Below are 25095 nucleotides of genomic sequence, written 5' to 3'. Positions count from 1 at the left end.
TCGAATAATAAAAAAGGTTTTTTATTTTACAACCTGCACAGCTCTATAAAAGAGGCAGACATGCAAAGTACATCAGCATAAAAAAATTATTCTTCATACACTTTTGTAAAACGGTCAACAAAAATATGAAAACCCCACAACAAAAGTGGCAATATCTTTCAATTTGACCATGTCAAACTTAACTTAAACCAACAGCCACAATTCACTCAAACATGACTTCTTTTTTATATTCGACTGCAAAAGGTTTAGGGATACATTTCTCCCGGTTCTGTTGGTTTTGTTTAGCTCCATCTCCTGAACATCTATAATGTATCAGACTTCAACAATCCAGACGAAATAACGTGGACTCGTATAAAAAAAAAGCATCCAGCTTTAACAGAAAAGGTGTACTTACCTTGTCTATCAAGTCTATAAAAATTCAGTATAAAACAAACCATATTCCAAACACTATACAATATACACGGCAAATCTTCACCTGCAAACACCTTAATTCTTACATTCAAATAAGTGACAGACAAGTAGTAGAAAAACCTCAAATAAGTGACATACAAGTAGTACAAAACCTCAAACCCAAAAGACTGGTTATTTCTGACCGGGTTCCACTGCTTAGGAAAGTGCAATTATTTTTTATTTTTTGAGAGAAGCAAAACATGTTCATAACAAAGAAAAACTATTTTTTCATGAAGATATCTGAATAACTACTTTATGCTTTTAGCAGCAAATTTGAGGAAGACATTTAGTAAAGATGCAAATGCTGCCATCCAACCCATTTTGTAAGTTAATTAATAAACTTCTGCCTGAGAAAGAGATGTTAAACACATTCGTGGTTTAAAGCTGGCACTCGAAACATGAGAAAGATGCCGAAATCTTCTTGCATTTCTTTCAAATATAAACCATAAATAAAAACAGGGATGAATTATCTCCTGTGCGATGAAGAACGATGATGCTGCGAATGGTATCTGTCAGAGTGGCCGATATTTCTATGGTCTACATCATTTGAGAAGTCTCTCTGTTCCGACTGGCGTGACACCGATGAGCTCCTCCTCTCCATGTCCTGCATCTGTTTTGGCCGCCACTCTGCAAAGCGGGGATCTGTGGGCCTGTCAGTTACACAACTTCGTGGGTCTCTAGGGCAGTCCAGAGGTATTAGCTTTGGACTAGGCTGCTGCTGCTGCAGCTGCTGCTGCCGCGATGGACCGCTACTCAGCTGGAGTCGCGAAGTGGAGGTAGAACCAGTTTCCATGAGGGCGTGATTGCCTGGTGGGGTCACAGCGCTAGGCCTGTTAACAGGGGGATGAGATAGACTGCGAGATGGCGTTTCCCGTTTAAGAATCTTCTTGGCGTCATTACAGAAATCTCGCTCGCGTGTCTTGATAACAGTCCCACGTCTTCCGGCGTCTTCGATCAACGCTCCCCAATCGCTTTGCTCCTGCAGAAACACGTTTCATTGAAAAACACAAAACAGCGACATTTCTTGGATACAGTCAAGTGTATATGCGTGTACGTTACCTTGAGTGTGCGTAGATGTCCCAGTACGAAGAGACTAAACTTGGCTCTGGTAATGGTTACATTCATCCTTTGCCGATTACCAACAAATCTTATATTGAAGAAATGGAAGTTTCGATTAGAAATATGAATATTTAACAAGTTCACACCAATGCATCAATACCTCATCATAACGCGCACGCACTTACCCAATGGAACCCATTTCACTGCTGGCTCTTACACAAGACACAATAATGCAGTCCATTTCTCGACCCTGAAAGCCATCGACGGTATCTACTTCCACCCTGAAACATTTACACACTTAATAAAAATGTAAAAAAATGATTCTGCCCAATTATACTTTTTTTTTGAACATACGTGAACACCACATCTAATTTGAACAAAGATCAAATCATTAGTTTGTTTATTTATTTAAGCAATAATAGCATTTGGCATTTCCACCGATGTTTGTTTCCGTCATCACTTTGGGCCAGTTACCAATAAGTCAAAACATCTGACCGCTGCTTTAGTCATCTCATTATTTTTCTTCTGGTCATAACTTCTCAGTAACATAAAAAGGTAGATTGTTCTAATTGAAATCTGAAAAGTAAGACTGCTTGGTCCTAAACAACTAGTCTCACTGACTAGCATTTTTTAAGACACGCTTCGTCTGAAATGGCAAATTGTGACAGTACATGATGAAGTACCTACCTGTTGGACGTTAAAACAGTAAGTTCTATATAGTATGAGTAGTAGGAATTCATTTTGGACATACTGCGTCCGCCATGTTTTATGGTCATGTGTCCCGTATGCTTCTTGACCCATGACGTATTACATTTAGTCATTTGGCAGACGCTTTTATCCAAAGCGACTTAGTGCACTTATTACAGGGACAATCCCCCTGGAGCAACATGGAGTAAAGTGTCTTGCTCAAGGACACATTGGTGGTGGCTGCTGGGATCGAACCAGCAACCTTTGATTTACCAGTTCAGTGGTTTAACCCACTAGACCACCATCTCCATTTTGTATTAACAACAACCCATACGCGAGCATTGATAAATTATAATTTAGTTAGGAGACATTTTTAGATATATTTATTTGATTTCTTTTTTTAAATTTGACCGTTGTTCTGCTCCCGTGGCATCATGGGATAGATAAGTGTCCATCCGATCCACAATAACAAATCTCTTCAAGGATTTTTGTAGCCTTTTGATTTTTGCATATTGAGGTTTCGGACATACTACTCGTGACTTCTACTCATTTTCGCCTACTATATAGTATAGAAGTAGGCGATTTCAGATGCAGCGCAGTCTTAACTTAGCGGCTAAGTTTATGCAACTGGCCACTTGTGTAAACGGTTTTCTTCCATCTGTCATTTAAAAGAAAAAGACTCACTGAAGGTGCTTGTATTCACTGCCCGACTCTCTCAGGGCCTCCAATATTTTTTGTTTCTGGGCGTTATAGTGAGTTATGACACCCACACGGACCGACTGCTTTTCCCCTAACAGGTTTAACAGCATCATCACCAGCTTCACCTCTTTGAGGTTAAAAAATGAACTAAAACAGAGAAACACAGTAAGTTCATTGTTCGAACACCACGCGCAGTAAATGACCATAACACACCCAGCCCCCCGGTCACTCACTCTCTCTCCTTGTTCTCTCTCCCATCAGTCACGTCGAACACTCTGTAGGGTTTGAAGGGCCAGCTGAAGGAACAGCGCTTTTGAGCTGTCTCACTGTGAAACAAACAAACAAACTTTTACAAAAACGAAAACCATTTAACATTTCGTCCAGTTAATGAGAAAATTGGAAAACCCACATTCTTTTATTAATAACAGAGCACTGCTAACACTGAAGCAAAAAAAATATGCCAATATTTGAGCAATATTTACTAGGAAGTCACTCAACAAGAGATCACAGCACGCGGGGTTAAGGTTCAAGGCATATTCAAATCCAGTACAAACACGGCCTATTTCAGCCAATCACAAGCAGGACGACATCTTGATGAACGCTGCAAACTAAGGCTGGAGTCCACCATGTTGAGCACTCACCACTTGCACGGTCCACCAAAAAACCTCATGAGTCCTAACTCGGCCCTGGTCAAAGCCCTCTCCTCCTTCTCATGCTGCCTGCACTGGCCCTGCCTACACATTTTGAGATCATACAAAGGGGGAGTGATCTGATGTAACAATTTCTCATCCCTATCTCGCTCCCTCTCTGCATACAACCTGATAGCAAGGGTGAGTTTATGCATACCAGTCACTCTTAAGCATGTTGTTGTAGATGTATTTGGAGGGAAACTCGCAAATGTCGGGATGCATGCGATACTGCATGCTGAGGAGGAAGACGGGAGATGGTTGTTGATTCGACTGATGGAGGCTTTTATATAACCTCGCCATAAGAGACTGGTCATAGCCCAACTCCTTGGCTTTCTATTCAAACACAGAAAGATTACACATCGATTCAAAACCAGCATGAAAGAACCAAAAAAAATTTGTTGAAAAGGAAGCATATATGAAAGAGTTTCATTAAACATTATTTACGTCCAATGCTACTAATAAAATGATTTCAAGAAAGCATGAATATTGTTTTGGATACCAGTGAAACGACGGTTGGAGGAAGCTGGTTGGGATCACCAACAAGGATTACAGCAGGACATCGATACAGCATGGGAATCAGCGTCTCAGTTTCTTTAGCCTGACTAGCCTACAAAAGTCAGACGAAGAGTTTCTGAGTGCCCATGTGCCATTTTATGTAAACATAGACATTGTGTAGATCAGTGCTTTTCAAACCCCCTGGTTCAGTGCATTGCGAGCCCCCCTTTTAAAAACGTATAATCTTAAAGTTAGAATTTTAATTAAACTAAAAACAAATTCTGTTATACAATGCTGGAACATCAGTACTTTTGTTTGGTGGCCTTTAATCATAATTTTATGTTATTGAACATAAAAATATATATGTCCATTTCATATAATGCAGCAAAATCTGTGCCCCCCCGAATCCATCTTGGGGCCCCCAGTTTGCGAACCACTCGTGTAGATAAACCTTGAGAGTTTTGCATGAATAAACAAGACTCAGCTACAAATGACATTGTCCAGAAATCGTTTTTGTTAGAACAATATGTTGTGGGGATGTAACGGTACGCGTATTCGTAACGAACTGTCAAAAGCTGTTGAGGGGCAAATTCCAAAATAAAGTTATCATTCCTATGCCCTACTCCCTTCGAAGGGTAGAGTCCTTGTAATTTAGACTTTGAAGTGAGCAGGGCAGCTGCGTGCCATTATGTAGATGTTTGGAATTCACTTGGCAAAATAAAACGTTTTAAAATATGCTAAATATAATACTATATATGAACAATAATATATATAACATTTTCAAAATATAAAGTGTATAGTTTATTTCCAAACAAGTTTTATGCTTAAGTTCTGCCATTGTCAGCAGATGTCGCTGTTTTAGACACAATGCCTCATTGTCACAGGAACATGCAAGCTGAAGATAATGAGGAAATTACGTCACTTACTTACATTCTAAACGTCTACATAATGCACGCAAATACCTTGTTCACTCCGAAGTCTAAACTCCGATGGCTCTGCTCTTCGGAGGGAGTAGGCTATAGGAATGATAACAACATTTGGAATGTTGCCTGTGACGGTTCAGTACGAATACACGTACCGTTACACCCCTAATGTTGTCTTAGTCCAAGGACAGTACAATCACAGCGATCACGTGATCACCTCATCAATGATGACACAGCTGAAGGGCTCGTGTCCGAGACGACGGAAGGCATTCTCCAGGATGATGCTCCCACTGGTGCTGAGTGTACAGCAGATCACATGAGCATTCTGAAGCACAAGAGCCTGAGACTCCTGCCGCTTACTGCGACACTGAGGAAGACAAAAGACAACTGTTGGTTGGAAGTGGCTATTTTGATAATAATGAACAAAGCAAAACATGAAGAAATGTGATAGCTCACCTCTTTAATCTTTCGACTAAGACCTTCCCTCTCTTTTAGAAGCTGCAGCTTCTTTTTAGTTAGTTCGTTGAACTTTAAACCAGCCCACAAGGATATAAAAAGATAAGCAAGCATTAAAACAAGACATTTGCTCAAAACTTATTCGGGCAACATTTGGAATAGAATGCTAACTTACTGCTAAGCTAAATTTTCAATCGGTTTTGGCAACGAAATTGGGTCATACGTTCTTTCCTGCATTCCACATAGCATTCTGTTTCAGGAAGTTGATTTTTAATCCAGTTTCTGAAACAGAATGCTAAGTGCATATTTACGTTTTTTTTTCTTGAGTCATCAAGGAATTATAAATCACGCTGAGGTTTATTTTGGTTCATTCATTGCATTGAAATGGAAGATGAAGCTTAAAACATTGCATTTAGGGATACCGATATTTTCTGCAGTATCCTCTGTAAAATGCATGACATGAGAACCACTCCAGGATACAACCTTGGACATGAAACAGCAACTCAACACCACACCAAATGTTTAGAAGTATTAGACTGGTTTCTGTACCTCTGGAGTATCTTTCTTGACTTTTGCATGGCGCTGCGACAGAATATCAATGCTGTGGTCCAGTTGTTCCTTTTGTGTCTGTATATCAGCTTCAACAGTCTGCTGGACTCGCTCTACGCATAGACACACAACGTTTAGATTCACAATTCACAAGAGTTCGAAGGAGAAGACTCAAGGTGTTTGCATTCATCTCACGTGCTCTAGCTTTGGTCTGGTGGTCGAGGCTGAATGGTTTGAGTGACTTTGAGATGGTCCTTTCACTTCCCAACCTCACCAAATTGATGTCGCCACAATTACCTGCACATAACACATGTGGCGTGTAAACGCTCAAATTGCGATTTGTCAAAGTGTAAGACATGCACGGTTCAGTCAGTTATCAAATGCGCAAAACCTTGTGGAATGTTGATGTTACGGCATTTCTCTTTAAACACCACAATGACTTTCTTCATCAGACTGTCGATGGCAGCATTAGAGGGAGCACAGAGAAGAATGCGTGTCCTCCGAGCCTTGGAGGAAAGACTCCCCACTGGAGCAGCGCCGTTACCAACCTAGCCAATTAAACACAAACAGAGTCAACAAAAAGCAAAACTGGCCCCTAAATGCATCTAGGGAGCCGTAGTATAGAAGTATAGTGCACACTTAAACCAACAGACCGAAGAGAGTAGTTTGTGCAGCAGACCGCCAATGGTTTTACTCTTCCCTGTTCCTGGAGGTCCATGAAGCAGTAAAAACTTGGGTGTCTTCTGTGTTCTTTTAATCATGGCAAGACCACAGGCTATTGCTCTGGACTGATCAACGTTGTACTCCTATGATGCAGAGAGAAAAGGAGAGCGGGCATTTAGGAATACATTGGATTAAACACATTTCTTTTAAAAGCACATGTTTGGAAGAGCACTGTACAATGCCAAACTCACTGGCGTATCCATCTTCAGCTGGATATCCCGACTGTGTGTGAAGTATGACACATGTGAAGTGAGAAGTGGACGCAACATGGTTCCGTTACGCAGTAGACACAGTGCACGGAACTCCCGAAATGTACTGACCAACGATCCAATGACTTCACAGCGAACAGGCTGGGCGTTCACCGATGATACATTGCCACGAGTCTGGATAGTCATGCTTAAGGTTGAGTTGGTACCTGAGGGGGAGAAAGAGAAGTGAAACAGTGGTATGGTGTACATTTGCGTCTAAAGTAGGGGATATTGGCCAAAAAAAATAAGATATCTAGAATTTCCCGATAAGCAACCGATATTTTGCATCCTATAGTCTTATGTTGTACTAGCTCAATCTTAAATGTAACCAGGACATTAATTGTTGATGTTAGGGTTGGGCCGGCATCGTGATTTCCCTGCATGACGCAATTTTCCTCATCAGGAGGGTCCTTGGTCGTCCGCACATACAGTCCGTGTACAGCACATTCCCAAAACAAATGTTCACAGCAGAGTCCACATTATGACATTCTGCCCATGTGTCGAGCTTGTCCATTCATGCTTATCCGCAGTACAGTATGATTTGGAAGCTGCGCGACGCCTGTGTGCGTGCAAGACGGATGATGTTAACCAAACACTGAACCACACGGACTTCCATTGTACAAACAAAAAACCATTGAGACAAAATCTTTGTATTTACAGAAGAGTCATATACAGGTTTTCAACATCATAAGGATAAATAAACAATGTTTATTATACATTATATTTCGAGGAAACTATCCCTTTAAAAAACGTTCTTTAAATGGAATCATTCACGTAGAAACACAACACCTGACATCTCTGGTGTTCGGTGGACTGTGCAGCACAACAGCAAGAACCACACTGGAATAGAAAAGTTGCCTACCAAAAGCAAACTTGTGTGGGATGCTTACATTTTCACATCAGAGCTTTGCATTGCAGCTGTGAAATCAGGTCTATATGGATTTTTTTCTTCCGAACTGACCGTATTCGTCAGGACAACCAAACTAACTCCTTAAGAAACATCACCTCACCTGACGCCTTCCACTGTGTGATCACCATTATAGAGCAGATAAAAAGCTGACAGAGACCGTGCGGTCAGCTAAAATGCTAACTGAGCTGTAAATATGTACACGCAGTGCTTGACTTAAGTATTTGTGGACACTGAGTGCAGTCTTTAGTGGAGCTTAAAAACTGTGAGACATATTCATTAAAAGGATTACAACAAGATTTGCAATATTATTGCACACAATACATCTCAAAAACACCTAGTCTAAAATAAAAGCCACACACCTGGAACTCTTTTGGAAATGTTGGACCGGGATACATAACCAAAATGAGCATGTTCTACGGTATCGTGTCCATCGTGTTCGTACGCCCCAGTGTTCTCAGGCAGCCAAAGCAGCACGAGGTCCTCTTCTTTGGGATAGAGCTGTTTCATTTCTTCATTTGTGTTAAGGCCAGCTAAAGCCAGAGAAACATTACTAAACATAACATAACATAACTAAACTGATGTACAAAGATACCACTTTTCACAGACATTCCCCTCATAAATATATTATGGAGTAAAAGAACTGGCAGCACATCACCAAGAAATTCATGTCATTTGCGGCTGACTAACACAAATGCAAAATATGAAATCTAACTGATGGATATATTTATGGTGCGAGTTGTGTGCTGCTTCTCCAAAAGGCACTAGCATTGTGAATGGTTATCTGGGCATTGCCGTGTTTTTTCTATGGCGGTCTGGGTGGATATTTTTTGGCCCAATTCAAAAGTGCCAATATGTTTCAAATATAGAAGCGTTAGATATAAAAATTCAAGAAAATTAACATCACAAACTAGATGATCTGCTGTAACGCCCAACATGGTTGGACTTACCTATGAAGTTGGTGCTGGCTATATGATTGCTGTACTCCATTCCTTGGATTTTTGCAAACAGTCTAACTCTTCCCTTCTTCTGCCACTCTTTAGCCATCTATTAGGAAAGCCAATGAAACATTGACATACAGCCCACAGATGATATCAAGACTTAATTTCTAGACAAGGCGAAATTTAAGATCTCTTGCACAGTGTAAGAACCATACAAAGATTTAGGAATGATAGAGCTTACCTCTTCAAATGCATTTACAAGCAGCAGAGGGTACATGGTGTAGAAGTACTCTAGGTAGCTAGTGAATTTAACTGGCACCTCCTTCAGTGGATGCCGGCACAGGTCATCTGGACTGCCAAATGCTTTGTAGTTCTCAAACATCCGATATTCCCAATCGAGAATTGCTTGGGTCAGGAACGACATGTCAAAGTTTGGGCTTTGATCCATTGTACACGGGGGTCTGTGAACTGGAGCTTCAGGTCTTGGGTATGTTTTGTAAGTTGGCGGATCAGAGGTAGAGCTTATTTTGGTACTGGTGTTTGATTTAGGTGCATGACTCTGTGGTCGAAAAACTGGCCTTAAAGGCATTGGATGTGCATACTGTGGAGAAGGGGGAGGAGTTGTTTTTGGGGGTGGAATGGCTGGGGGTGGCATGGCTGAAGGCGGACGGGCTACTTTAGCTTTAGAAGTATTGCACATAGGAGGTGGCTTATCTCCTCTTTCCATTTCCTGGACAAGGGAGGCACTTCGTGAGCTTGGGGTGTATATTTTCGTGGTGGAAGGCTTGGCTTTTTTCTGAGACATGGGGGACATCCCAGGCTTCAAGAACAAATTATCATCACTTGAATCAATACGTTTAGAAATGTTAGGAGTTTGCATAGGATGTGAAGGTTGTGAAGACACTTGTTGCCCTGTGGTATCGGACTCGTTGACTTCATCATCCATGTCCAGGTCCATATCTACAGGATCTCTCTGTGTAAGGAAAAATCGCTCATCATTTTCTTCAAGTTGCTCCATTTGAGAGCATAGCTCCATGTCTGTGGGTTCCATTTGGGTGAGGAACATCCATTCATCATCCACCTCCTCCTTTGCATCTTCAGCATCTTTTTTGCCTTTCTTGTTGACAGCAACATCAGCAAACTCACCACTTCCCAAGTACTCTGACTCTGTCCTGTTATGTTCAAACACGGCAGATGTAGTGTCACAGTTTTCATTGGTATGGTTTGATTTAATTTCCGTTGCAGTACTTTCATTATTCTGTGGACTGTCAAGATCTGGCTGGGGGCAGGGAAGAAAGGCGAAATCTTTCTCTCCAACCTTAGGTTTCAGTGGGTGCATGTCCCCTGGTTGGGTGCTCATGGTTGGTTTGGGCGCTGGCGTTGTGGGGGACACCACTGCTGGCCTTTGACGCTTATCACGGCTCTGCCGGAAAAACTGCATATCTTGAGATGCAAGGAGTTTCTTGTTGCCTTTCCCAATACGTTTCTGTGGGGAGGTCTTGGTGGCACTCAGTCGCCTTCTTATCTGTTGATGTTCGACCTGCACTTTCTGGCCATGGCCCCGCAGTTTAGCAACACTGTCCAGGGACCGCTGAGAAAGTTCAAAGGCCTTCCTTTCCCTTTTTTTCAATCCCAGACGCTCCACTGTTGATTCCGGTTCGATGGCTTTACGAAACTTCTTTGGGGGAACGACAGCAGGAATGCCACGTGAGGTGGAGGATAAATAACAATTTGAGCTAATGGAGCTGGAGGATGTGGATGGAGCAGGCAGCTCAGATGAGGATGCAGAAGTTAAATGTGGTTCCTCATCATCTTGAGAACTCCGGGTGCGTTTCCGGTGATGGCGGCTGATTTTTTGAGCCAGAGCCTCAATTATTAAAGGTTTCTTGGACTGCACAGTGTCTCTTTTTCCAGATGGTGGAGTTTTCTGTTTTTTTACTGGCAGAGTAGTTGGTTTGATGAATTTATCATTGCACTCTACAGGACTGTTCAATTTGGATGAAGAAGATGCAAATGAAACCGTTTGCTCTTGTGGCTGCTGCTGTTGCCGGATCTTCTCTTCTGCTTGCTGCTTTTCTTCAGTTTGCTTTTGTTGTCTGATTTTTTCTTCGGTTTGCTTTTGTTGTATGATCTTTTCTTCGGTTTGCTTTTGTTGTCTGATCTTTTCTTCGGTTTGCTTTTGTTGTCGGATCTTTTCTTCGGATTGCTGCTGTTGTCTAATTTTCTCTTCTGCTTGCTGACAGGCCCTTTCGATGTCCTCATCAGGAACCGCTTCGGTCTCTGAACACCTCGAGGGAGAACCTTCATCAGGAACAGGAGTCACCTGTGCTTTGAGAGCAGAGTCAAACTTAAACTTCCTAGTCACGACTGATGTGTCAAAGTCTGAATCCTCCCAAGCGGATGCCACATATTGCTGGGTCTCAAACTCAAACACTTGTGATTCACTGAGATCATCATAGTCACGGCCTGGACTCTCGGGTGACACTGGAGACTTATTATCTTCACAGGACATCCCAATCTCATTTGTTGGCCTTTCACCACTTTCAGAAATTTCATCGTCAGAGATAATTATGGTACCAAAATTTTCTTTTGAGGTACCAATGGCATGCTTTTTTCCAACATTTCTTTGGGATTTCATCAGGCGGACCCGTCTCTTATCAAGAGGTTCATCATCATCTTCCTCCATCTCATCTCCAAAACCACATTCCTCTTTAGCTGCTGCTATTTTAACCCGTTTTGATGTCACGGGTAGCCCTTCATGGCCAATATGGTCTCCTCCAGCCTTAGGTTTACCAGGCATCCTTTGGGCTATAGCTTCAATCTTTGTTAAATTCTGGTTATCATTTAGCCTGGATCGAAGTTCCTGCAGTTTTCCCATGTCTGGTTTAATGTGTGCCAACTCAACAGAAGGTTTCTGCGATTCTGAAATCATCACTGGCTCAGAAGGTTCCTTCTTAGCCTCCATGATGTCCTCAAGACTACTGAAGAAATCATCATCAGAGATGCAATCCCAAAGTGGCTCTTCTTTGATGAAAGTGGACGCTTCTCCTGCTCTGCTTGGACCTGCCTCTTGGTCTTCATGTTGAAATGCACGCAAAGTCGTATTTTTAAAAAGACTACAATTTGGAGCTGCCTCTATGGATGGTGCAGAGGGTGCAGAAGGTGGCGAAGCAGGTCTTTCTGGCATGGACTTGACAATGCTTTCTAAACATCGTTGAAGCTCAGCAGATTCAGAACTTGTTAGCTTCCACCGTTTGTTCGGATCTCCACGCAGCTGCTTGTTCAGCGAATTCAAATATTTGGTAGAACGTTGGTCAGATCCAGTTCGCTTTCCTTCCTGCAGCAGTTGCCGAATCAAAGTGTTGCAGCCCTGAATAATGGCACCAACACCACTTCCAGGTGCAGGTAGTCTGTAACCGAGAGTGTTCGAGGTTGAACTGACTCCGTGAATCCCACCCATCCAGCCTGGTGGTCTAGAATTGAATAACTCATCAGACAGGACAGTACACATGGCAATCACGTCCACCCATATGTGGGCACAGCGTGATAGTTTGCCCATTCGTCCTTCATCAAAATGTAGCTTGACAATTTTAATGAGGATGCGGGTGAACAACTCTGTCACTTTATCGCACATGTTAGTCTGTCCGTTCAGCATGTGTCGATTGACGTTTATCTTATCACACAGGTAGTGAATGACCTGTCTGATGTAGGAGGCATTGAATTCCGGAAGGTCCATTATGGACCGTACAAAAGGAATGAACCACAGAAATGTGCTGCCATAGACGCGCATGCTCTGGCCCATTTCAGAATCAAGTACATTGACCAGGGACTGCATATCTTCATAGATCATGTTGTTGCAAATACCACCACTGGACGATGAACTTGACGTCTGCAAGGTGAAAACCATGACACTTTTAAACACTTTCAGTACTAAAACAAGGATGAGAATGTGGTAAATTTGTGGCGTATGTAAAGATCTGTGCTGTTTGTGAAGAAATTTACTTTGCTTGTTTTTTCTGAAGCATAACAGTCATACACCATTTGACTGCAGGTCACCATGTTATCGTCATAATCCGGCTCTACCTTAACCTTCCCCCTGCTCATAAAAAAAAAATCAAGTGTTCATTTAACAGATATGGTAATAGGTTTAACTAGACCAGTTTCACTTTGCCAAACTCCTTTGGCTGCATTTCAAAGGACATTTAATTGTAGGGTATAGAATAAAATTCTGGCAATGCGGAAACTTCCTACCCCATGGTTTTTTGCTGGATGTTTCTTATTTCTGCAGTGTATCTGGCTGCTCCAGTTATTGTCTGAAAAGCCACGATAGGGTCGACCTGAAACCAGATCTTAGAACCAAGTCGGTCCAGAATAACCATAAAACACTGAAGGGCTGGCCAGAATGGGTCAGAAGCAAAATCATCCTCTGGCGAAAAAAAAAAAAAAAAAAAAAAATGACATTTTAACAAATGGTCATAACGTCTATGGGAGAAGAAACACTATTAGATATAGTTTGCTACATACCATTTTTTAACCCGTCCATGGTGTTGAGTATGCAGAGAGGGATATTGAACTGCCCCATGAACAGTGAGTCCATTGTTTCAGCACTGAGCTGTGTAAGTAACATACAGATGCCTAAAAGGAACAAAGATCAAAATTTCAAAAAGAAAACGCACTCCAACTGCCTGAGAGCTGGATACCAGGGGTTGTTTCAATAAGGAGGTTCAACCAACACAGTTAAAATGTGAATGGAGTGAATTTACACATAGATGCGAAACTGAGTTTTTGGTGCCAGAACAGCTTAGTAGAGTTCATTATATCAACTCTGGGTAGGCTTACCTTAAGCGCTTGCACCACAACTACAACAAGCCAGGATCAATGGAGCACAGATACTACATTCATCATGACAACAGCACCAAAAGAGCAACATGGCGGCAGAAAGTGCTTGAGAGAGAGACACACTTTCTGCTCTGCATACAGTGGATTTAGTAATGTGCTGAAAATGACTTAAGTTTCAATTAATGAATAGATACATAAACAAAACAATCAGTAAATTAATGATACAAAATTCTCATGTTCTCACTCCCCATCAGAGCTTTAGTGATCAGTGCGAGACGTCATGGTGTATAGGTCACTTAGGGTGTCAGACTTTCGTGTCAAAGTCAGACTGATCATCGGTTCGAACCCTGCCCGGAGCAGATTTTGATAGGAATGGCTGCAGGTCTAAATTAATTGTTTATTACCTTTATCGCTTCATTTCTACATTTATGTCTGTATTTATTAATTTCTCATTTCAAGTCATTTTTTTATCCCCCATAGAAAGCAACCATTTGTGAGAACATACAAGGGAAAGAATATGCTCGGATGTAATACACGACCACGATGGCTGATGTTATTGATGCAAGGATGGATGAGATGCATTTCAAAATCATTTTTCTTTACAGTGAATTAGATGTACTGTTTTAATAAAACTGTACGGGCAAATGGCAAAATTCCACTTGGGTCTTAAATTGCTCTCCTGAATTCAAAGTACATCCTTATGAATGAATGTGGCCTCTTCACATACAGGATCCTCTATATAAGAACATATGTCATATTTGTCACAGAGATGGTCTATGTGTGATCAAAATGTTGTGCCACAAATGATTAATGAATGAATGAATGAATGAGGTACACAACCTCCGCTTTTAAAAGGGGGAGGAGATTGAAAGAAACTCTGGGTTTAGCATAGAAACCCTGACCCCAACCAGGTTAGGTTCACCGAATCAGTAACCATAGTAACTTCCTCTGGGGTAATTCAAGCACGTTTCTAAAAGAGGTAATTTATACTCGCTTTCTCAGGTTTAACATACCTCGCATTCTGAAATGTGGTCCAGAAGATTTCGCTTTCTCAAGGTCATTATTACACTACAGCCTAACCAGTTTCCAACACAAAGTAACTTTGGGTATTTGTAGAAAATGGAACAGATTAGGAAAGAAACTTCGATTCACAGTTATGCATTTGGCTGTGGTCCTAATTCGACGCAATTCAAGCTATGCATTTTCTTAATGTTTGCATTCATTAGGATTAAACCCATGATCAACATATCTGCACTGTGATGCACACTTGACACGGAGTCAAACTTATTTTAGGCAGAAGCTACAGTATCATTTTTTCCTTCAATTTCATTACAGCTGCAAAACGCAGAAGAGAAACTAGAAATAGAAATAGACATTTCCCCCGAGATTCGATCTAGACAGCACTGAACTACATCCTTTTAGGTTATTGAAAATCAACAATGTAGCATATGAAACCATAAAGAATGAGTAGTGCGTACAAACACCCAAGTGTGACATATCGGTCACCTTTTAGATGCAAAAATCATATTCAACAGATTATTCCATCCAGAGCCACACAGACAAACGCAGCCATTACACAATAAATCTACAGAATATACTGGAAAATATAATGCAAAAATTCCACATGTTGGAGTGCAATATGTTAAAACATCAATTCCTTATGTTTAGTATAATATGTTGCCCGTTCAAAAACAAAAGTCACACACTCTAATCATAGGTTGGACTGCATTTTGCATTGATTACGGCACGCATTTGCTGTGGCATCGTTTCGAATAAGCTTCTGCAATGGCAAGAATCTACATTTTTTTGTCCCATCCAGAGTTGCATTAATTGTTCTTTTATTGTTGACAGGAAAGTCTGAACGCTTCTTCTCCAGCACATCACAAAGATTCTCAATGGGGTTAAAGTGATTCTTCAGCCCAACAAAGAGAAATTTCCTTCATCATTTACCTCACCTTCGACTTGTTCCAAATCTGTATTCATTTCTTCGTCCTGATGACAAAAAGAAAGATATTTGGAAGCATGCTTATTACCAAACAGATCTCTCCCCCCATTGACTACTATTGTGGTTTTTTTCCTACTATGGGAGTCAATGGGGGTGGAGATCTGTTTGGTAATAAGCATGCTTCCAAATATCTTTGTGTTCTTCAGAACACGAAGGCGAGTAAATGCTGACAGAATTTTCATTTTTTGGTGAAGTATCCCTTTAAGGTCTGGACTCTGTGGTGGCAAATCCATGCATCTCATGCTTCCTGAACTACGCAATGTCAGCCTGATGTATCCTGGCATTGTCATCTTGGAATTCGCCCATGCCATCAGCCACCTACTTGCTCCCTTGGGCGCAGCAGTGATAGCTGCCAACTGCTCCGGCTGTGCATGTCTTCACGACTTACTGTGCTTGTGTTCACTACTCACTGGATGGGTTAATCTCACATTTCGGCTAACCCTAACCCTAACCTCCAATCCAATCCAATGAGGTTCTTAACCATTTGCTTAGTTAAATCCAGGTGGTGACTTTGTTATGGACGGGCAGTGTATAATGCTATATACTAAATCCATTTCCACATGGTGGAGAGCAGTATGTGAAGAAAATCAATTCCTTATGATTTAGTATTAAGCTTTCCTGTAGCTCAGTGGTAAGAGCATTGTGTTAACAACGCAAGGTTGTGGGTTCGATCTCAGGGGATTGCACATACCTATGTATCAATGTATAGGATAACTAGGGATGAGTCACGAATTTCAAATATTCGAATAGTTTATTTAATTATAGAATTTCGAATAGTGTGTGCGACCTTTAAAAATTCGCTGTGTTTTCACATGTGTTCATGTAACCAAAGGGTGGCGCTGCCAATAACGACGCACCTAAAACCTAAAGGTTGTCAATCAAGAGACATTAGAGGAAAACATTTTCCCACAAGAATTGGTAACGAAGTTAGGCACATTGTAGACCCGCATGGCATAACAGATACGGTAAATTGAGACGATGTCAAAAATGAGTTCTGTGTGGGGTCCTTTAATAAAATGAATAAGAATAAAGTGCAGTGCAAACTCTGCATCGTAGTTGTTGATCCATGATAAACCAGCTTTACATTGCACAGTCATCTGAGGGCGAAGCACCCAGCAGGTCCATCCACAGGTCAGCAATCGAATGCTAGTTTTATGGTCAGAACAACCAATTTGGATGCCAGACGGGCGGAGCAAATAACGGCTTTAATTACTAAGTTGATCGCTAAGGATGTGCTTCCGATCGGCTTTGTCGGTGGAGAGGGTTTGAACAATCTTATGGAGTTTGAACAGCCCGAGTTTACTGTTCGTCTAGAAAAAACAATCACTGCCAGACTGGAGAAACTTTTTTATGACAATAGAAATGGAAGCATTTTGAGCTATTAATGCATGAAATCACTCCGAACTGTTAATAAATGCCGTCATTCGGTTAATATGTTTTAATACGTTTTAAGTCTGGTCTAAAATCTTTATGGCTTTAATATATTTTCCTGATCAATCACACTGTTTTTTAGTTGGTAGGGAAATGTTCTAGCATTATGAGTGGTTGAGGCTGATCGACGTACTGTTAATAAGTGCCGTCATTCGTTTGTTAATATATTAATGTTTCAGCACGTTATCTTAATGTATTGCTTGATGTAAGATTTCCTATTCCATAATACATCAAGCAGTGTGCGGTTATACGGATTTAAAGTGTAAATGTTCTCTCTCTCTCTGTGTGTAATACTGTAAATGCGTCCATGTGGGGAGGGGTGCGAATTTCAAATAATTTTAGACTAGTTCTCATCGATCTTTGAATATTATTTTTGCTTTAAATGCCCATCCCTAAAGATAACGCAATGTCAGTTTTGGATAAAAGCGTGTGCCAAATGCATAAATGTAGTATAATATATTGTAATGCATTTACCATTTTCTACACATTTCCAACTGCATATTTAATGAAATCACTTACAGATTAAAGGTAAATAGTATGTTCTTTGCGTGAGGGAGTGAAAACAGACTAGAGTTCCTCCAACCAGAATTGACCAAGTATAAGAAACGAGAGGAAGACATAAAAGAAGACTTCTAAAAACAAACCTAGCCAATAGTTCTTCTTATTGTGTGCATCATAGAGGTGAGAGGGCAATCTCTCTATGGTGCCGCATGCATAGGAATCCAGATCCAAATCGGGAACATCCTGATAAAATCCCAGCTCAATGACATAAAGCATGCAAGAGAAGATTTCTTGTAGGTCATAGTAGGCGTCCCGGTCCACACTCTTCATAGTCTTCGCTGCGTCAATCGCCCAGCGTCGTACCTGGAATAAAAAGAAGTACATTACAGAACTGGAAGTATGAGAAATCGGATGCAAAGGTGTCTGGGCTTAGGAGAAATACCTTTTCATCAGGATGAACAAGCAGCAGGTATGTTCCTTGATACTTCTCAAACACATTCAAAGACTGTTTCATGTCCTGCAGCATACACAAGGCCTTTACCGCCATGGCACCTGTGGAGAGAGAGAGGGAATAATTATCATGTAATCGATTTTCTAAGAAGCACAAAGCTCTCGCTCTCCAAAATAACCACATAACTGGCTCTACCAAAAATTCAAACAAGTTCAAGTATGCCATTTTCAATGTAGAATATAGAACCACATGAACATATTACATAGAAATCTGTAGGTTGTGCCAACATGACTTACACAGCTCAGGGTGGCAGAGGAGGTACGGATATTTGAGAACTTCGAACAATGGGAAGCGAAGACCGTTGAGGAATTCTGTAGGCGAGATCTTTGACACGGGTTCTTCGTGGTCGTCTTCGATGATTAAGATATCATCATCCTCCCCCAGCTCCTGGTCCAACATGGATCCCAACACATGCAGGAGTCGAGCTTTCTCCATTTCCCACAAAACCTGTTTAATCATATTTACTTTGAATAAGTGTCCCACAAAATGCATTAATGTACTGAAGGGATGGGTACAGTGGCTCCACACTGCTTCAAATATATCATCATTTATTAATCAATAATTGTTTAAAAAAAAAAATATGATTTGATCAGTATTTAAACTTTTATGATTATGATATGAACAGTAGAGCTTAATAGGGAGTCTACAATGAAGGCGTAGGTCCTATCTTACTGCAAGGTCATCATGACTGTAAGAAAGGACTTATTATCATCATGTGTGAAAACACTCTTTTGGTTCAGCAAAGTGCCTTGAGGGGTTGTGTGTGTGAGTGCTTGTACTCCTACAGGAAATTACAGTACAAACGGGAGGATAAAAACAAAATCACAAGATGGACACAACGGCTGGCAACCTTTTGACATGTTTTGGTTCTATACCGTGTGCTCACATTTTAGATAACATATAGAACTATACTGCATGTTACCCTTGGAAGTGTTTGCCAGCTTTTTGTCCTTGGATATGATTGGTTGGACGACAGATAATACGGAGTAAAGTAATGACGCAGTTTAGTTGGCATAAATACTACTACATTTTGCTGTAACTACAGGTCTGTCTGTGGAATTCCTCGCGAGTGATGAAGCGGAATTCTTCTGGCAATATTTCTTCAGTAATTATTTTTATTGATTGCATTCCTGAATCCTCATCGTCATTCATCACAACTGGTCTACGGGCCCCGTACATTAACATGCATGTTTTTATACCATCAGTATATGGAACTTGGTAAGATTGCATTCTCGTCACATTGGCAGGGTGACGTCATGGTTAATAAAACCACATTATTTTACACATTTTTATTATCTCATGTGGATATTTGTACCAATTTTTTTTCCTCCAACAGAAGTTCTCTCAGAAATGATTTTCACATTTGGAGATGATCCTATGATGCATTGTGTTCATCTTTGTATTTGTTTCTCCCAAGAGTTCAGCGCATTTCATAGATGCTACTGTTATTATTTTATCTTTTTCCCAACGAGAAGCAGCACCGGAGGCGCCTCACAGAACATTTTCTACTCGTGTCAACACAAAAGGGGCAGTTCACCATATGTGACCCTGGATCACAAAACCAGTCTTAAATAGCACAGGAACATTTTTAGTAAAAGATAAAAATACATATATTAGATATTGTCCTATTCTAACAATTCATACATCAATAGAAATCTTATTTATTCAGATTATGTAAACGTTTCAATTTGGAATAATTGACCCATAAGACTGGTTTTGTTGTCCAAGGTCGTATATTAATACAGTTACAGGTTAACACACACAAACTTAACTAGGAGACTTAGCGGGCGATCACACAAAATGTGTTTTCATGTTCGAAAATGCGAGGCGTGCCGCGCGGCTCATTGATTGACTCTTTCAAAAGAGCGCTTTTTCATGTTGCTAGGTATGCACCGGAACAGCTGTCCTGTCAATCAAAGATTATCGCGCGAGCAATCTAGTTGCCGTTAACTGTCTTGTTAATCAGCCTTTAAAGTTTATGATAATATTTTGCTTCCAAACCCGCGCAGAAAACACGAGTTCCACTGCGTTCTTTTTTTTCCAAAGTGCCTGGACTTCGCACTCTCCTTTCGTCGCAAAACAACCATGGGCCTCGATAGCCGTTGAGACGAGGAGGTATTGACAAAGGATATATGGATTATATGCATTGAAACTACGTTGCAATAACTCCGCTACTAGATTTAGTTATGCTGTGATCATCTGTGTCTCCATATGCATTGAGCTTGTCTATATTGTCTAGTTGGTTCTTGTCACATGACCTGCGGTGCGCATGCACCTTTATGAAACCTTTAGGTCACCCCCTATTTGCGCATTGCTGCCGCTCGCCTACATTTAAAATAACAAATATGCGTGGAGAAAAGATGCAAAATGTGAATCAGGCCTTAAAAGGTACAAGTAGAGAACGCTTGCTCTGAGCTTGTACTACTAACCCGCGTCAGCCAACACAATTTTCTCCATCATCATTGCAGTCTCCGGACGTTTCCAATAACCGAAAAGTTCAGTCAACACATTGGAAGGCCCACGTCTCCTTTCATTCGATTGAACAATAGTTAAAGGCGCATGTCAAGTGCTTTTCTGCTCAGAGTTGAGATTTTCTCAACTTCAGGTGCTTGGAGCGCTCCGCCCAAAAACGTGAGGCGCAGCTGGCGGCGAAAACACGAAGCGCCCAGCGCACATAAGCGGAGTACAAGACGCTCCCTTCCAACTGAAAACTAATCAAAAGAGCACGTCTAAGGGGCTGAGGCACGTCTGAGGCACTGAGGCGTTTGTAGGTCAGATTCACATTTTGTGTCTAAAACTGCATGGAAAACGCTCCCTGCCAACTGAAAAGAATTAAAAGAGTTGTATCTCACAGCAAAAATTGAAACTCAGGAGCTCAGGCCAAACTTCAGCATTCGTCAACTCCGGGCACCCGGATTAATGCCAGCCCACAGTTATATGTCAGGCTATACATTTCCTTTTAGAAGACAGATGTATAGTATATCACATTATCATTTACTAGAACCTTTCTTGATGTAGTTTTTATTACAATGAGCTCATGGTTAAATCAATACTGTGTAACCCAAAAAGATTACCGTTCAAACAAGATAAAACTGAACACAGCAGTGTTTGTGACTTGTGTTGTAAAACATATACTCACTTGAACCAACTAATGCCTACAAAGTGTATGTGCTGCTTGTGTGATGCTATGCAGATGCCTGATGGTGCTTAACCCATGAGACCCATTGTCTTAGTTATAGGTTTCATGCACTTCTCTGATATAACAAACTTAAATGTATCATTTCATATAAGAAACTCAAAACTATAATAGATAAACCTCCATACTGCTCGCGTCTAATACTGCCCCTTATGCTCCATCTTTTCAAAAGTTATGTCTTTATCTTCATGGCTGTGCAAGCAAAATTAATTTGCAGTTTAAATCCAGCAAGAAATTATCATTCTAATAGTTTTACACAGTGGTGAAGTATTTTTTTTTCAAATAATCTGTGCATATCATCATTTCTTTAATTGATTTGCACTAGTGATATTATTCCGAAACATGAACCTCCTCCCCATCTCGAAACGACCTCTCATCACTTCTGGTGACGTAGAATGGCGCAAGGGCAGGGCTTCACTGACTGTCAGATTGTCCAAATCTTTTCAAATCTAATGACCTGAACAATTGTCAGTGGATGAAGTCAGTCCTTTCACTCAGGTAAAAAAAAAAAGACAACGCTTCTTCAGTTTCATGCCAACTTTGAACATTTTATAGTGACGTTTTTATTGCTCTTAGCGAATGTGCAACAAGATTTTACTTGTATTTTCCATAAAGAACAACAACAAAAGATTTGAACACACGTATAAAACACCAATTCACACTAATCTGAAGAACGTCAAAAATGAAATGGTCTAATTTAGCCAAATTAGCACATTCCTAGTTTTATGGTGAACACCACATCTCTCCAAGTCAATCCAAAAAAAAAGGTTTTATTCCTGAATGAAATGCACACGCTCCTAGACCCAAATCATTTAAAATGTTTTGTATAGTGCTTGTGTACCTTGTGCAGTTCAGTGACACGGTCTCTCGCTCGGTGATACTCCACCACACAATCCATACAGCAACTGAGATCTTCATTAAGAGAATCCATCTCATGCTTCGACAGCTTCTCTAAACCGTAGCGCCTCAACAAGGTTCTGATGGCTTCCCCTCCCTCCACATCCAGCGATGTGGTACACCACATACAATTCTCGATCATCATCATTCTCTGTGCATGCCTGAAAAACAAACAGACATTGTCCACTTAGTATTTACAGTCATATGGAGTCTTTAAGTGCACTTACAGTTTTCCCCAGAATCTACAATTTTAATGTACAGATAATGTACCCGCACAGCAGACACCAGACTAAAAGAGCTTAAAAAAAACAAGTTCATTAATAATCTAGGATTTGCCAAACATCACTGCAGTATAACAGTGTTTTACAGAGCTAAATGCATTTGAATAAAAAGTGAATAAATGTATAAAATAAATCTTATTAAAATGCAACAAATTACATGAATGGAAAAACAAGTATGTGATAAACTGAGAAATGAAAGGAAAGCCATTTGTCATAAGATTACCATTTGAAAGAATGTAAGGAGGTCAAAGCAAAAGATAAGCCAAAGCCATAAAACAAGAGTTGAGAGAAAGTAGGAGGTCTGCACATCGAGAGATAAGTACTTTGAACTAGAGTCCGCCAGACCACATTTAAAAAATGCAAATTTCTTATCAGCTTAAATAATAATTAAAATAAGTTCATATTTAAGGGATAGTGTAAAGGCAGACGGTTGTTATCGCAGAAATAAGCCCTGACAGTGTGATCAGTGATACGGTCTTGTTTCGCACTTAAGGGGCTTATTTCGCGATAACAGCGGGCTGATTGTACATTATCCCGCTTAATACACGGCTACTTGCCACCTTAAAAAAAAAACTGGACATGAAATGTGAATTTGAAATACTTTATAAGCTCACCTTCCGCGAGGATAAGCAGTTTACTTTCATTTTCAAGGTAAGAAACAACGTTCGTTGTTGTGTGTCACGAACAAGCAATTTAGTTGATTTCTAAATATAATGCAATGCATGTTATTAAAAGAGATATTTAATTTGTCAAAAAAACAGTCAAAATGGTTTGCTGCATCTGGGTTACCGTGTGTTATTAGTTTTGAGAGGTTATTATCTGGGAATAACAAACCTCCAAATGTAGGGACCAAGCATTCAAAGGAGTCGTGTAATAACAAAATATAAAATGCTGTTTCTTGCATTTATATAACGGTTACTCCATATGCAAGCAAGGTTTCATAAAATAAAGTAAATACATTGGGATTTGTAACGCGGTCAGCCAATCAGAATTAAAGGACCACAGCTGTCTGTTTAAGAAGATGAATTTGCGCCAAAAACTGAGAACCAGCAGATTCTCAAATATAAGCCGCATTCGCCGCAAGGATTTCCTGTTCTGACGTGATGCACACAAACCAGTAGAAGCAACAAATAAAAGGGTTTAACCAGCACAAACAAACCAGCTTTCTATTGACACCAACAAAACATGCGCAGCCAATAATAATGACATATTAAAACAGGCTGATCAAATATTACTTGACAGTCAGACTGAGAAAAGTCAAATATAAATGTCAAACCATAACGCATTACTTAGTCAGTCCCGTCAAAGCTATAAATCACTGAAGTAACGTTACACGATGAGCGAACTTTGGCGCCACACTACATACAAAACACATTTAAATGTTCTATAAACGCTCAAACAAATGCAAAGGCAACAAACAACAATTGTATATTACCGACAAAGCTCCAAAACAGGACTGTTCGTATCCTTTAACTGAGTTTCATCTTATTTGTAAATGTCTCCTCAACAGTGTAGTCTACATTCACTCTCATTTCTACTGAAGACACTCCTGCTGCCGAGTCGCACATCGGTGACATCACGAGGTAGGCGGGGCCGTCCATTGCCCCTGCGCAGACCAGCGGCAGACGAGTGATTTATATCGCGCTGACGACACTCGTAGTCAATTATCGACCAAACGTGATGCTCATTTGTTCTCTGATTGTAATATTAATATATTTAAAAGCTAAAGTTTATTGATTCATTTATGCCCGACAGATCTAAACCACTGGTGGTAAAAAAAGTATACAATGCTGTTGAATATGCAACCGGATTTATTATTTTAAACGGCAAAATGTTAATTCATATTAAATAGCCCAACCTCCATTGTTCCTTTCATCACTTTTGCAATTAGATTTCAAATATGCAATTTCATCCATTAAATTTATACATAAAATATATATGTTTGTGTTTTTCGCATAGCCTATCTGTATTCCTTTATAAATGTCTATTTAAACATTTTAATTAATGCTGATTTTATTTTTATTCGCTTAACGTAAATCTGATATTTCACATTTTGTCATTATATTGTTACTACATACATTGTTATTATATCATATTGCATTACACGTCCTTATATCCAATGTGTCGCTTAACGTAAATCTGTTATTTCACATTTTGTCATCATATCATATTGTTATTACACACATTGTTATTATATCATATTGCATTACATTTCCTTAAATCCCATGTGCATATTTGTAAAATTATAACTTTTTGCCTAGGTAGAAGGTTAAAGAGTCTAGTTGATGGAGCACACAAAGTTTCAGGCCTGGGGACCAAGAATGACACAGACACACAAGTGCTGTTCAATCAGAGTCCAAAGTTTATTGAGTATAGGTCCAATACAATATTCATAAAAGAGGAATTAAGATATGTCATGGAAACATACCAGACCTCTATTAATATTGTTAGCAAAGGCAGCACAATGTTCTTAGAACATTGAAACTTTCTGGAACATAATGTTGGTCAGCACTTAAAATCGGTGACAGGAAGTAACATCTGGTGGGAGAAACCGTGTTTTCATATTTTATTTATATTCAGTCATTATTTTATGTTTAAACAGGAATTA

General features: G+C 40.2%; 1 protein-coding gene across 6 annotated transcripts; it reads right to left on the bottom strand.

Moving 5' to 3' along the window:
- Positions 1-24045, bottom strand: setx (senataxin). Of its 6 annotated transcripts, none has more exons than XM_056730904.1 (26): positions 23923-24045; positions 22151-22367; positions 18350-18560; positions 18045-18154; positions 17746-17965; positions 13351-13461; positions 13078-13252; positions 12829-12922; positions 9068-12715; positions 8836-8932; positions 8248-8418; positions 6922-7145; positions 6661-6813; positions 6399-6555; positions 6203-6304; positions 6008-6120; positions 5459-5530; positions 5220-5369; positions 4084-4191; positions 3742-3917; positions 3537-3629; positions 3129-3221; positions 2881-3042; positions 1695-1790; positions 1510-1597; positions 1-1429 (listed from the first exon to the last, which is right to left on the bottom strand). In XM_056730904.1, exons 2-26 carry the CDS (start codon positions 22352-22354, stop codon positions 917-919), a joined length of 7341 nt encoding a protein of 2446 aa, XP_056586882.1. In that variant the 5' UTR covers positions 22355-22367; positions 23923-24045; the 3' UTR covers positions 1-916. The 6 variants fall into 6 exon arrangements, 4 of the variants coding, with proteins under 4 accessions (XP_056586882.1, XP_056586881.1, XP_056586883.1 ...); XM_056730903.1 differs by lacking the exon at positions 23923-24045 and adding an exon at positions 22711-22786; XM_056730905.1 differs by lacking the exon at positions 23923-24045 and adding an exon at positions 22477-22554.
- Positions 24046-25095: the final 1050 nt, after the last annotated feature.

This window comes from Triplophysa dalaica, chromosome 19 (assembly GCF_015846415.1).
Source record: "Triplophysa dalaica isolate WHDGS20190420 chromosome 19, ASM1584641v1, whole genome shotgun sequence".
Lineage (NCBI taxonomy): Eukaryota > Metazoa > Chordata > Actinopteri > Cypriniformes > Nemacheilidae > Triplophysa > Triplophysa dalaica.
Note: the sequence above shows the minus strand (reverse complement) of the source record. Positions and strands in the feature narration are given on the sequence as shown.